At 39.8% G+C, this 15,073-nt stretch overlaps 1 protein-coding gene across 1 annotated transcript in view; it reads left to right on the top strand.

Moving 5' to 3' along the window:
* Positions 1-15,073, top strand: part of LOC126088449 (piezo-type mechanosensitive ion channel component) — a 724,612-nt gene that overhangs the window by 212,632 nt on the left and 496,907 nt on the right. Inside the window, exons 3-4 of the mRNA XM_049906591.1 lie at positions 7,756-7,851; positions 10,041-10,160. Of these exons, the coding sequence (XP_049762548.1) occupies positions 7,756-7,851; positions 10,041-10,160 (216 nt within the window). The remainder of the gene's footprint in view (positions 1-7,755; positions 7,852-10,040; positions 10,161-15,073) is intronic.

Below are 15,073 nucleotides of genomic sequence, written 5' to 3'. Positions count from 1 at the left end.
ATGACCTTGCTTGTTTTTGCGCCTTAAAACAAACAAGCAAACATTTTCATTCAGGTGGAAAGTCGATTCATCACTGATGACAACACGTTCCAGAAAATGTTCGTCACTTCGCAATATTTCGTTTGCATAGTTGGCACGTAAACCGCAGTCTTTAGTCTTTAAAGCTTGCAATAACCGCAAACGATAAGGACCTAGTTACAAGCGTCTCCTTAAGTTTGCACACAGACGTCACTGGATTGCTAATTCATGGCTAGTCTCCGAACTGATTTCTTGGAAGTAAGTATGAAAGAGTCTCTCACTTGTCCAACACGTTCTTCACCCACGCTTGGTCGTCCCGTACTCACACATGTATATAACCAAATCTATTGTGAGTTGCTCTTGCATTTGATGTATCATTTACAGTTTGCGAGATAAATGTAATAAATGCTGCAAAACTGTAAAACCGTGATATTCATTTTGAAACCTCCGGTATAAATTGCACGAGAGCTTACAATATTTACGGAAGTTACATGTAAAACACGCTCCCCCCCTTCCCCATGTGTATTGCTAGTGTTAAGATTCCAATGCTGCAATGACAAATAGTTGAGAAATTCCTGTTTATCAGTGCCCTTGATTTGTTGAGAAGAAATTTCAAGTGTCCAACAAGTCAGGCAAAGACATTTGTTTAACGTGAGGTAAAATTTCCATTCTGGTCGCAAAACATGAATCCGATGGATTCTGCACTACACATCGCCTACATGAAACGTGCCAAAAGTTAAAAAAGAACATTCGTATCTTTTGTAAGGCCCACTGTACCTGATGATTGGACTGATAGTAAAGCCAGCGAGAGAAGAACCCTGGCAGTTGCGGTGGGCTTAGGGCGGCTACCGCAGTCAATCTCATGACGCAATTTTATATACGTTTTGCTGCGACAACACTATTGTTTTCGTTTCGTGCCTTTTGCGCTTCGCAGTTGAAAGCTGCCAGCTGTCAGAGATCAACTCTCGCCGACTGCACTTAGAGTACAGCATTATTTGCAGGCTGACAGAGTTGGAAGCTATGTTCACCGAGACCCGTTGGCGAGAAATAGCACTGGCGCAATGTTAACGCGCAAAATACGCGTCCGCCTCGGTAGCTGCGCGGTCAGCGCTACCGATGAACAAGTGAAGGGGCCCGGCCTCGATCCCCGACTTTCTCCACTCGGGCACTGGGTGTTGTGTTGCCCTTACCTTCGTATCACCATAATTCACATTTCACTAATGAGATGGCTCAATGTGCACGGCCGCGGAAATACCTCAGTGGTAACCCATCAAGATGGTTATTAGAATGTTTCCTGTCACCACTAATTTTAATGTTATATACTAACGTCGTCCAGCAATTGAATTAATGTTAGGTTCAGTCAGTTTCGTTCACCGTATTTATTCAAACCTTGTAAAAAGCAGCATGATACTGCATAGTTTGCGCTTCTGCAATCCATTCGACGTACACATATGATGCTGTATGTGTTTGTTTTCAACTAAGCCCAGTGGAACAAGTAGGACACGCTTTTCCAACTGCGTCCGCAGCCCGGAGATACACACCGAGGTGAAAAAAATCGTGGGTTGGCGATATGCACGTATACAGATAGCGGTGGTTTCTTTTACCCAAGGTATAAAAGGGCAGTGCATTAAATGGGCTGTCACTTGTACTCAGGTCATTTATGTGAAAAGGTACCCGTCGTGGTTATGGCCGCCAGACTTTGAATGGCAGTTGGAGCTAGACGCATGGGACATTCCACTTCGGAAATCGTTAGGAAATTCAATATTCCGAGATCCAGTGTCAAGAGTGTACCGAGAGTACTAAATTGCAGGAAATACCTCTCACCACGGATAACGCAGTGGCCGACGGCCTTCACTTAACGACCGACAACAGTGGCGTTTGCGTAGAGTTGCCAGTGTTAACAGACAAGCAAAATTGCGTGTAGTAACCGCAGAAATCAATGTGTGACATACGACGAACGTATCCTTTAGGACAGTGTGGCGAAATTTGACGTTAATGTGCTATGGCAGCAGACGACCGACGCGAGTGTCTTTGTTAACAGCACGAAATCGCCTGCAGCGATTCTCCTGGACTGGAAAACTGTAGCCTGGTCAGATGAATCCCGATTTCAGTTGGTACGGAGCTGACAGTGGGGTTTGAGTGTGGAGCAGACTCCACAAAGCCATGGACACCAATTGTCAACAAGGCATTGTGCAAGCTGGTGGTGGCTGCCTAATGGTGTGGGCAGTGGTGACATGGAATGGACTGGGTCCTCTGCCCAACTGAACGGATCATTGGCTGGAAATGGTTATCTTCAGCTACCTGGAGACCCTTTCCAGCCATTCGTGGACTTCATGTTCCCGGACAATGATGAAATTTTTATGGATGAAAACGCGACATGTCGCCGCGACACAATTGTTCACTATTGGTTTGAAGAACATTGTAGGCAGTTGGGGTGAATGATTTGGCCAGCCAGCGAACATTTGTGGGACATAATCAAGAGGTCAGTTCGTGGACAAAATCTTACACTGGAACTGTGGTGTCACCGCCAGACACCACACTTGCTAGGTGGTAGCCTTTAAATCGGCCGCGGTCCGTTAGTATACGTCGGACCCGCGTGTCGCCACTATCAGTGATTGCAGACCGAGCGCCGCCACACGGCAGGTCTAGTCTAGAGAGACTCCCTAGCACTCGTCCCAGTTGTACAGCCGACTTTGCTAGCGATGGTTCACTGTCTACATACGCCCTCATTTGCAGAGACGACAGTTTAGCATAGCCTTCAGCTACGTCATTTGCTACGACCTAGCAAGGCGCCATATTCAGTTACTATATGTCTTCTGAACAGATAATATTGTGAATCATGTACCGTCAAGAGCGACGTTCATCATTAATGGATTAAAGTTAAGTATCAAACTATCTACGTCCGCTTTCTGAATTCTAATTCCTTGTCATGTTCCAGACTTCACGTCAGTATAGTTCTTCCCTCCTCACGCCAGCCTGCTTGAGCTAAAACGCGTGCATTTCGGCCTCCTCTAGTAAGAAGAGCCAATACAACAGGAACACTTTAGCAATTGTGGATGGCTATAGAGACAGAATGGCTCAATAGTTCTGCATGGGACTTCCAATAACTTGCTGAGTCCATGCTACGTCGAGTTACTGCACTACACCGGGCAAAAGGAGGTCCGACACGACATTAGGAGATATCCCATGTCTTCTGTCAGCGCAGACTAACGGAGCATTCTCTCTCTTTGTGGCAGTTTGATATGCTGACAGTTGGGTGAGGTAGGTTGCCAGCCAGGCAGCGTCAGGAGTATTGTGGTACAAGTATGTGAGGTCTATCAACTATAGTGAGCACCTGCATTTTATCCAAGAAGCGAAAGGAAACTCCCACCATCGAATTTAGGACTCTACCGCTGGCTGTGAAATGACAAGACACCCTTTGGCACGCACTTGAGGTCCATCGCACTCCAGGTACTTCGTTCTTTAACTATCTAGCTGTCGACAAGGGAGGCAACTTCTCAAAATAAAAACAACAAGAAAGAATATAGTCGATAGCTTGTGTCATAGCGCTAGTGGAAAATTATTACGAGAAAGTGTGTCTGCAGTTTTAGCTGAGGATTCTACAATCCTTGAATGGCAATTGAGGAGTACAAATGCAATTTAAGAAATTTGAGGTATTTGTTTTCAATACAGATTCCTACGTAATACTTGCTATATGGATTTTGCAGACAGACTGTATGACGACAAGAAGAAATAATGACACTTGGCATGGGGGATGCTAGTAGCGGAGGAATATTACGCAGAATCCATTAAATTCAATCCCAGTAGTCCACTGCATGTAGTTCCAAGTTCCACTGGGGATCAGACCACAAGTTGAAATGTCAAGGATTCGGTCCTAAATCGTCCACACGACTTTTTTTCTGACACACACATAGCTTATTTCACCTCTGACAACGATTTCTACACACGAAAATGCGGTGGTCATGTTCACTGTCCATATCTGGCCTGTGAAGTCGGTTCAAAGGTCGGAAAAAGGCAAGGACATACCTTTTTCAATAGGACTATGCCTAGTAAAGCACCGTGGTGATCAAAACAACCTGCAGCATGAGGACACAGTATATATATCTTAGTAACCACAACAGTCGTTTCGCTCTGTTGTACCAAAACAACAATGTACTTTCGATGTCCATTTATTCATCCATCTTAGAGCATTATACGAGAAGGTGCCCAAACAACCGGAATTACGTATAAAAGCTATATATTTTCAAATTGTTTACAAAACAACCTTGCCCCTTCAAAATTCTCTCCATTACAACTGATACTTTTGTTCCACCAGTGCTTCCACAGTTCGAAACATTTTTCGTAGTCATCTTTAGAAATGGCTGACAGCTCCACCACCGTTTATTTTTGACTTTTAACTATTATCAAATCCGTGTCCTTTCACGCCCCTTTCATGCGTAGAAATAAGAAACGGTCACACATAGCCAGGTGGGGCGATTAAGGTGCGTGGGGCAACGGAACCATGCCCTTTTTAGCCAGAAGCTAACAGAGATGGCTGTGTGTGCAGGTGCATTGTCGTGGTGGAAGAACCAGTCTCCTGTCTGCCACAGATCGGGTCTTTTTGACGAACACTGTTGCGCAATCTTCTTAAAACGTCTAAATAAAAGGTTTGACGGTCCAGAGCATAAGCTCTTGAATTTTTTCAATATTTTCGTACATTCGGGCAGTTGAAGGACGTCCAGAACGAGCTTTGTCATCAACTGACATGTCGCCATTTTTAAATCGAGGAAATAACTCGTACACTTGAGTTTATCCCACAGCGTCATCTTGGTAAGCTGTTTTCAAAATTAAAACAATTTCAGCAGCATTTCTACCGAGTAGAAAACAAAATTTCACAGCTGTACATTGTTCACTTCAATTTGTGATCATAAAAAACGAAACGAGAACAAAACAGTGCTATCAAAAACAATCACTTCAGATGAACAGAACAAGGCAGGTCGACAACACAGGAAGTTCAAAAATGGTTCAAATGGCTCTCAGCACTATGGGACTTAACTGTTGTGGTCTTCAGTCCCCTAGAACTTAGAACTACTTAAACCTAACTAACCTAAGGACATCACACACAACCATGCCCGAGGCAGGATTCGAACCTGCGACCGTAGCGGTCACGCGGTTCCAAACTGTAGCGCCTAGAACCGCTCGGCCACTCAAGCCGGCAACACAGGAAGCAATGAAATGGTAATGAGTTGCGCTATACACACGTATCGCCAGAAATGCGTACGTACATGCTATCGGTAGTCACGAGTGTTGTTGTTCATGTGGTCTTCAATCCAAAGACTGGTCTGATGTACCTCATCATATTACTTTATCCTGTGCAAATCTCTTCGTCTCTGAATAACAACTGCAGCCTACATTCCTCTGAATGTGCTTACAGTATTCACTTCTCAGTCTCCCTCCACATTTTTTACCGCGTACCCTTACTTCCAATACTAAATTTGTAATCCCTTGGTGTCTCATCAGCCAATCCCTTCGTTTAGTCAAGCTATGCCACAAATTTCTTTGGTCCCCAATTCTATTAAGTACCTCCTCATTGGTAACATGATCTACCCGTCTTATCTGCACAATTCTTTTGCAGTAGCACGTTTAAAAACTTTCTGTTCTCTTCTTGCCCGAACTGTTTATCGTCCACGTTTGACTTTCATACAAAACTACACTACAAATGCCTTAAGAAAAGAGTTCCTAACACTTAAGTATATATTCGATATTAACGTATTTCTTTTTTTTCAGAAGAACTTTTCTTGCTATTGCCACTCTACATTTTATATTATGCCCTATACTTTATCCATACTCAGTAATTCTGCTGCCCAAATAACAAAACCCATCCACTACTTCAAGTGTCTCTTTACCTAATCTAATTCCGTCAGCATCACGTGATTTAATTCGACTATGTTCCATTACCATCGAGTAGCTTCTGTTGGTGTTCGTGTTATACCCTTCATTCAAGACATGGCCCATTCCGTTCAGCTGCTTTTCAGAATCCTTTGCTGTGTCTGACAGAATTACAATGTCATGGACAAACCTCAAGGTTGTTATTTCTTTTCCCTGAACTTTAATTCTTACTCCAAATTTTTCTTTGGTTTCTTTGTTGCTTCCTCAGTGCACAGATAAGTAACATCGGAGATATGCTACGACGGGGCTCACTCCCTTCTCAACCACTGCATCCATTTGGTCTCTGAACAAGTTGTATGCAACCTTTCGCTCCCGGTGTTTTACCACTGCTACCTTCCGAATTTCAAAAAGTGTTCGAATCCTGCCTCGGGCATGGATGTGTGTGATGTCCTTAGGTTAGTTAGGTTTAAGTAGTTCTAAGTTCTAGGGGACTGATGACCTTAGAAGTTAAGTCCCATAGTGCTCAGAGCCATTTGAACCATTTTTGAACACGTGGAACAGAACGTGAATGTTCATCTTTCCGTGATCACATAATACACGGAAATTCAGCAGAATATGCACCCTGAAAGACTGATGATATCGTTTCTTAGTTGAACTCATCACGAAAACACCCAAATCGCACAAACATTCGTCACACATTGTATGTGGTCGACCTTGTCGAGGTTAGGTCTTTGCTCCAAGAGCGCCCATATGATAGTTTACTGGGGCGAGGGCAAGAGTGCGACTGTGAAGTATTTTCAGTAATTTGGAAGACCAGTGGCGACTTGTAAGTAGCCATCAAAAAGTGTCAGTTCCGACTTGTTAAAACTGACTTTTAAATCTTTTTTTAAAGAAAAATACCTGATTACACTATATTTTTCCGCTTCCCCTGTTATGGGCGCCCTTACTCGGCTCTCCAGGCGGTTTCCATTGGGGCGATCATGCCTTGGTTTCGACGTGACAGCTTTATGGCCATGTTTCGTCACGTGCTGTTACCTTGTATAGAAGTTCTGGATCGTTGTAGACTACATTCAGCAATTCCTGAGCGATGTCGTTTTTGGTCGAAATTCAACTATTTCGGAATAAACTTTGCTACTACACATTTCATGCCCAAAACAAAACATCCGAAGAAGTTGCTTGACATGAGCCAAAGCATATGCTGACATCATGAACAACCTCTCCGACAGTGATTTGACGATTTTTCAGAACAGTTTTCTTTACTTATTCCACTTTGTCGTCAGTAATATTGATGTGTTTGACCTTCGTCTTCTCGACTATTTGAAGCGTTTATACCGCCCGCAAACTCTTTTCTTACTCATAGCAGATTCGCCAAAAGACATACTCAAGATTTCGAATGTGGTGCAGCAGTTTATGCCATTTTCCAAGCAAAATTCGATGCACATTCTTTGATATATCTTTTTCGAAAGTAAACATTCGTCGAACACCAGAAAAACACGTATAATGTTTTCGACTATCAACAATAAACTAAATATTCAAAACAGCAGAAAATGGAAACTTTTATCAGGAACATGTATACCATCAAGTTCAAATATATTATGGAAATCAGATTATGAAGCCCACGAAATTAAATTCACATTACTTTTTTTTTATCCCGCTGAGTGTAAATAATGTAGATGCGATATTCTTACCTAACTGTTACATTGAATCTAATCACTTTCACAGCCAAGCATGTAACAGAACCCAAGTCTATTTGTACATACTTTGTCTGGCAAGTGCATGATGTTACAGCTTTAATGCCATAGTGTATGTGTGTGGGGGGGGGGGGTCACTATTCTAACATTTTACTAAAGTTGTTTTCTTTTGTTTCAGGTGTGTTGTTCCGCCAAAACTTGTTTTCTTTTCTTTACTTCCTCTTGTTTCTGTTCAGCCCATGGGTGAAGGTTCCAACGTACAATAGCATGAAAGGTACGAATAACAACATATTAATTCTTCTAGTATGACAGTTTATGAGTTAACTGATACTATACAGTAATTTTTTCAACATGTTTTAATAACCCTGAATGTACAGTCTGATATGTGTTGACAATGTTTTATAAAACATGGAAGTTACATGCTTAGACAGATGAAATATCAAGCAATAAAGTAATTTAAGCTATTGCCTTTCAAAAGCAATGATTCCTCCTATACCGTAATCCGGAATTTTGGATATGGTTTTCATTATATGACATCTATACCTCATGTATGGCCTTTTCTTTTCTCCTCCTTTCCATTCATCACTTTTCATTTTGCCATGTAAGTTTCAAAATGTATGTTTCTGACTACTGATCATTTGATAGATATATAGTTTCGTATGTGATTACACACATTGCTTTGTATAGCTGGCATGTTCCAGTTGCTCCCCATTTATAATGTTTCAGATGGAGGACTTCACTAAGCAGTTTCATGGTATATTTGATGGCATCAGTTATCATATGACGATTGCACCAGGTTTCAAATCTAAGGATTATTTCAAGGATGTGTTCCCAGCAAAGAACATTGGAGGGCAAGTGCTCACACTCCCTCCTCCCTTCCTCTAGGAAATAAGTCTTCTCAAACTGAACTCATTTGCTGGCATGTTGACTCAGTGTCAGTTCGAAGAAAGCCAAAATACGTAAAGGATATTGGATGGTAGCAAGTGTACCTAGACCGATTTTTTGGGGAATCCCAAAACTATTTTTCATGGTTTACCATGGAACTTACTTGAAGTGCCCCTTTCCCACCCTAGCTCTGGTTTAGGGTGTGTTATTGGTTAGGAACTTAACGACTCCAGAAAGTAAGTTATACATGTTGTTTCACACTAAGACCATTGCACAACAAGGGTGATGCATTGTCCAGGAGAGAATCCGTGTTATGGGTGTCATGCAGAGACAGTTCTGCTGCGGAACAGACAACAGGTGCTTAACATTGTATGACTGAAATCATGTGACAACTGAAAACAGTCCCTAAAGTTGAGTGTGTGGGACAGTTCAATTCTTTTGGGTAAAACATCTGGATTGCACAGAGATTCACTATGGAATTCTGCAGGTATATGCAACAAATGCAGTGTCACGTCCAGCCATAGTCAAGTGGTGCGAGTAATTTGATCGAGGCTGCACAGACATGGATGAAGCCGATTGGCAATTCCAAATCTTGCACCGTGCGATTTTCATCTTTTTGGCAAGCTGAAAAAACATGTTTGAGAAGAGAGATTTTCCAATGATGATGATGTTCACGCAGTAGTTCTCAAGTGGCCCTGTAACCAAGAATTGGGTTTCTATCATTTAATGTTGTTGAGGAATTGAACAATTCGTAGAACATTCTGACAGTTTACAGAGGCTTTGTGACTATGTTGAAGAATAGTGTTGTATATCTGTGTTCAGTAAGAGTTGCTTTCTTGCCACAGTAATGCTTACTTTACTTTTTGAAGTCCTCTCATCTGTAGGTTGGCGTTGTGAGAGATATTTGGGATTTTATCTTCCACCAAACACATGCTATAGACCATATTATCTTGACTTTCTACACAAAGTTTTACCAGAACTGCTGTAAAATGCGCTGCCAGCAGCCAGAGAAATATAATACTTAAATATAATGTTTAACGGTCATACATTGGGTTGTCTATGGTACTTCATGAATCGTATTTTCCACTAAAGTTGTGTGTTTTAATACTGGCCTAATTCTTTGTTCTCCACAATCTCCCTAGCTAATACTTTGAGATTTCTCTTTAGTGAAGTACGAAGCACCCTTGGTGCATGACGCATGGACAGAACCTACAGAATAGTTGCTCATGTTGTGGAAGCTGCTGTGATCATTTGAGACCTCTGACCATTTTGAGTTTACTGTACCATGCCCAGAAGAAAGTTCCAAAATAATCTTTGAATCAGGACATAGCAGATGATCAGCATGTTTGAATGTTCCCCTTTTTGCTGTGCTACATGTCTGCCAGATTTGTGTCATATTAATTTTTTGCTCCTCTATCATTGTTGAAATGTTGCAAATTAATAATTTGATGCACAGCACATATAACAGTAATGCTGAAAAATGTGTATACTGATAATATGAATTAATACTGTTGAAGAATTCCATAAATTACATATTCTGTTTTAATTTGGTGTAGTAATTGTTTTGTCTTTTTCCAGGTGCAACTGGAGTATATTTACAAGTAGTCATATTTTGCAGTGTAATAACGTGTTTAGCACATTTAGCCTTCCAACTTGTGCTTTTATCAATGCCCCCATATGGATATTTTCTGGAAAATTGTGAGTACCTGCACGACTTTTCTCAATAATTATCAGAATCTTATTTTTAACAACAAAAACGATCAGTTATTGGCAAAATTATTTAATTAGATAGATAAAATAATCTACTTACCAAGTGGTGGAAGAACACATACATAAAAGACTGTTGTAATTGACAAGATTTCAGAGCCAGTGGTTTCTTCTTCAGACAGAAGGATTGAAGGAGAAGGAAGAGGGGTGAAGGAAAAGCACTGGGAACATCTAGGAAAAGGGGTAGATTTCGGGAAAGTCACCCAGAACCGGAGGGCAGGGGAGACTTACTGTACGGGATGAGAAGGAAGACTGACTGTGGAGGACTGCATCGAACGAGTTTTAAAAACCTGAGAGATGCAACAATCAATCTTTCCTTCTCATCCCATACGGTAAGTCTCCCCTGACCCGCCGTTCAGTCTGACTTCCCCAAAATCTGCCCCTTTTCCTAGACCTTCCCAGTCCCTTTCCTTCACCCCTCTTCCTTCTCCTTCAACCCTTCTGTCTGAAGAAGGAGCCACTGGCTCTGAAAGCTTGCCAATTACAACTGTATCTTATGTGTGTGTTCTGCCACCACTTGGTGAGCAGAATCTTATTTTTGTAATTTGGATCAAACAAATTACAAATGTTTTATTTTACTTCTGAGAATATTTACATGCAGTCAGTGTTGTCAAAGTTAACACGATGATGATGATGATGATGATGATGATGATGATGATGATAGGGGTAGTAATAATAATATAAACTTGGGCATATGTCATGAACTACAAGAAAATAATTCAAGATAGATACATTACATATTTAAACAAATGCCAATAACAACAAAAAGTTTCCTAGCAATTACAAGATAAGTTAACTACATAGTTAAGTGAATGACAAAGATACTGAGTAATCAAACAAATAATTAACAATAAGTATATGAAGCAGTAATTAAATAGTACACAGTGTGACATCTGTAAAGTTTGTAGTTAATTTATTGTTTATTCTCATAAGAAATGTGGTCATTTGACACACACTCAAGGAACTCTTGAGCAGAGTAAATTTCTATACTTTCATCCGTTTCGAAAGAGTAGTTTTAAATTTATTTACTGCCGTTGTGTTGGCATTTTCAGGTAATTTGTTGAAGTAGACAGGACCAAGATATTTGTAACTGCTATGAATCTTTGCAAGCCTAGCGTGTGGTACATGGTCATGTGTTACGGTCATGAACTGTCCTCCTTACGTCACCTTTACTTAGATTCTCTTTAACAAAGACAATGCATTTGTAAATATGCAGGTTAGGCTCTATCATTATATTTAGTTTCTTAAAATAATCTCGACATTATGCATATGGGCCAAGTCCTGCAATGCACCTTACAGCTTTCTTTTGCCATTTAAACACTGATTTTGAGCCTATGGAACTGCCCTGTATACTATCCCATAACTCAGGTGGGAATGGAAGAATGCAAAATATGCATGGAACAGCATTATCTGTAAACTCTTCTTGGCAGTGGAGTAAAGTGAAACACACAAATGTGGAACAGTTTTGGTTAAGATTAAATTAAATTAGATGTAATTTTCATTCCAGTAGATTCATATTGAGGTCATCCCTGAGGATGTGAAACATGTCAGAAAAGAACAACACACAATAAACATTTACAGTACCGAAAAACCTTTTCACAACAGTGATTTACATTAATCGAATAACTGCACGGAATTCATACATGTCAGATTTTACATATTACTCATGTTATTTTATATTAGTGATGACATATACACATTAATTGGCCCTGCTAAGAAATTCATCAGTGGAGTAGAAATATTAGGCCACAAATAAATCCTTTATACTCCTCTTAAACTGAAATTTATGAGTAGTTAAACTTATTATGGTTGCTGGCAAGATATTGAAAATGTGTGTTCCTTGCTAATGTACACCTTTCTGGACAAATGTAAGTGATTTCAGATCTTTGAGGAGCTTAATCTTACTTCTCGTACTATTTCTATGAAGTCAGCTGTTGTTTAACCATTAGTATTCCTCGTTCCTTGAACAAGGATCTGCAGGACGTTCTTGAGTCCACACCACAAATATTTCATATTACACATCTGGGCTCGGAGAACTTTTGAGTGTTTTGATCTGTTTCCCCAAAAAGTGATCCCATATGGCATTATGGAATAAAAGTAAGCAAAATGTGTTAGTTATTTTTATTTTCATATCACTGATGTCTGACAACTCATGCACTGCAAACATAGAATTGCTCAGGTGGTTCAGCATTTCTGTGAAATGCTCCTTTCTGTTGAATTTCTTATCAAGCTGTAATCATAATAATTTAACACTGTCAACTTCTTCTAACTGTTTGCTTCATACTTTAGGTATATACTAGTGGAAAATCACTTGTAAGCTCTAAACTGCATGTAGTGTGCCTCTGTCAAAGTTCAGTGACAAAGAATTGGCTAGGAATCATTTACTTAATGTCCATGAAATTTCATTAACCTATCAAGTGAAACTGGACAGAAATTTGATGGTGTTGCTCCTTCCTGAAACAAAGACTTCACTTCAGCACATTTCTGTGTCAGGAGATGTTCCACTGACAAATGATTGGTTACAAAAATAACTTAACATGTTACTAAAATCAGAAGCACACCCATTAATTAACTTCTTTAATTTTTATGAGAGCCACAAGTATTGATTTAAAAGATTATTATGGTGGACATTACTTCTACTGGTGTAGGGTGGATTATGTTCATATTACTGAAGTTATTTGTAGTGCCTGATCTGAAATGTTCCATGGCAGCATCTGCTGCATTTGGCAATTCCATCTTTTCAGTACCATTTATGAAATGCTTTTTAAAAAGTTTTGCAACACTGTACACATCTATTACCAATGTATCATTTACTGTTAATGCTATCTATTCCTCTTCATCTCAGGTTCTACCAGTCTCCTCCTTCACTGAGCACCATAGTGTCTTTATTTTGCTATCTGACATGACTACCTTTTTCTCATAATGCATTTGCTTTGCTGTCCATATTACTATCTTTAATATTTTTCACCATGTCCTGTAACGAGCCACAGCATCAACATCTGAACTCTTTGTGACCAATACAAAATTTTCCTTTTTATCTTGCAAGACACCATTGTCCTTGAGTGACATGACTTCTTCAAAAACTTTGGTTGTATTTGGGTTAGTTTTGAGGGAAAACAGTAAACAAATGAAGTAAGGACTTTGTCAACAAAGTGTTGCACTTCTCATTCATGCCATGAGCTTTGTGTATACCACTCCAGTTCCTGTCTTTGAAGAGTTTTCTAAAATATCAATTTTTGTCCTACTGACTATCCTCTGAAACTGAGATCTAGAAGGTCTTATAGCCTGGCAAGCATCGACATTTAACAAAAAGAACTGCAAGTCTTGGTATGAGAGCCCATTGAACTGCTGGTTTTGTAATATAATTTTGTTCGCTAGACTTTTCAATAAAGATATAATCAATGGCTATTTGTGAGCAATTGACCACTCCAGTTGGAAAGTTTACAGTAAGATGTTGAATGATAATGTTCTTGACTAGATTAAATTGTAACTGGAACAGTTTTAAAAAAAAGTACATTAATATTACCACAACCATTCTTTTATTGTGGTACATAGGCCAATAGAGCTTAAACGTGATTTATGAAAAGGTTAAAATTACTTGCAGGCTCTCGGTGGGAACTTACTGTTACGAAGGATATATCATGAAATTCTACTGCTGCTGCACATGCTTCTGTATGCTGCTCCAGGCAAATGTACGAATGTCAATGTTCTGAAATTATGACAATTCCTGATGAATGTGACAACTCTTTTCTCCGTTTCTAACATTTAAGGTCCCTTGTTAAATATTTATAGAGCAATACATCCAGCAGCACAGACCTCACTTACACTTTATCCAAACAATATGATTAAAAATCGTAAAGAGTTTTAGTCTTAGGTAAAGCTAATAAGTGGATTGAAATTATCTACTCACTCACTCACTCACTCACTCACTCACTCATTGACCATACTGGCACCAAAACAGATTACGACTGGGAGAAGACTGAAATACTGAATTTGATCTTCCAGAATTGATTTACTATGGAAATCATAATATGGTTCCTCCTTTCCATCATAACAGGAATGCCAAAATGGCAGGTGATGAGATCAGTGATCACAGAATAGAAAATCACCTAAACTGCTCGACAATGGAAAGGCAACTTAATCAGATGGGATACCTGTGAGGTTAATAGAGGTTATATGAAAGGATTTTCTTCCTTTGTAGCAGTATTTTATTTAAGGTTACTGGAGCAATGAAGGGTAGCTAGCGATTGAGTAGAAGTGAAGGGCATTCTCATTTTCGAGAAAGGCTGTCGAGTGCACACACATAATTATAGGCGTATATCACAGATGTCAATCTGTTGTAGAATTACACTACATTTTTATGCTCATCCATTATGGGAATCATGGAGAATGAAAATGTCCTCTATAAAAATCAACATGGGCTCTGCAAGCAGTGATATTGCCCTTTTCATCCATGAGATCCTGAGTGCCATAGGCGAAGTGCTCAGGTTGATGCCATGTTCCTTGATTTCCAGAGGACTTTACATATAGTTCCACAGAGTCATTTAGTGATTAAAATATAGCTGAACTGAGTAGTGGATTTGTGACTGAGTACAGGACTTCCTTGCAGATAGAATCAACACTTAATTCCTAATGGAACAAAATCATCAAATGTAGTTTCAGGAGTATCTCAATGGAGTGTTATAGGGCCACTGCTATTTACAGATTTTATATTAATGACATAGTGGATAACATTGGAGGCTATGTGAGGCTATTTGTGGCTAATACTGCTGTCTGTAGGAAGGTTACAACATCAGAAGACTGTGGTTAAATGCAGGAAGATGTGCAAAGAATCAATGATTGTT

The sequence above is a fragment of the Schistocerca cancellata genome, chromosome 6 (genome assembly GCF_023864275.1).
Source record: "Schistocerca cancellata isolate TAMUIC-IGC-003103 chromosome 6, iqSchCanc2.1, whole genome shotgun sequence".
NCBI classification, from domain to species: Eukaryota; Metazoa; Arthropoda; class Insecta; order Orthoptera; family Acrididae; genus Schistocerca; species Schistocerca cancellata.
This window is presented reverse-complemented; position numbering and strand designations above follow the sequence as displayed.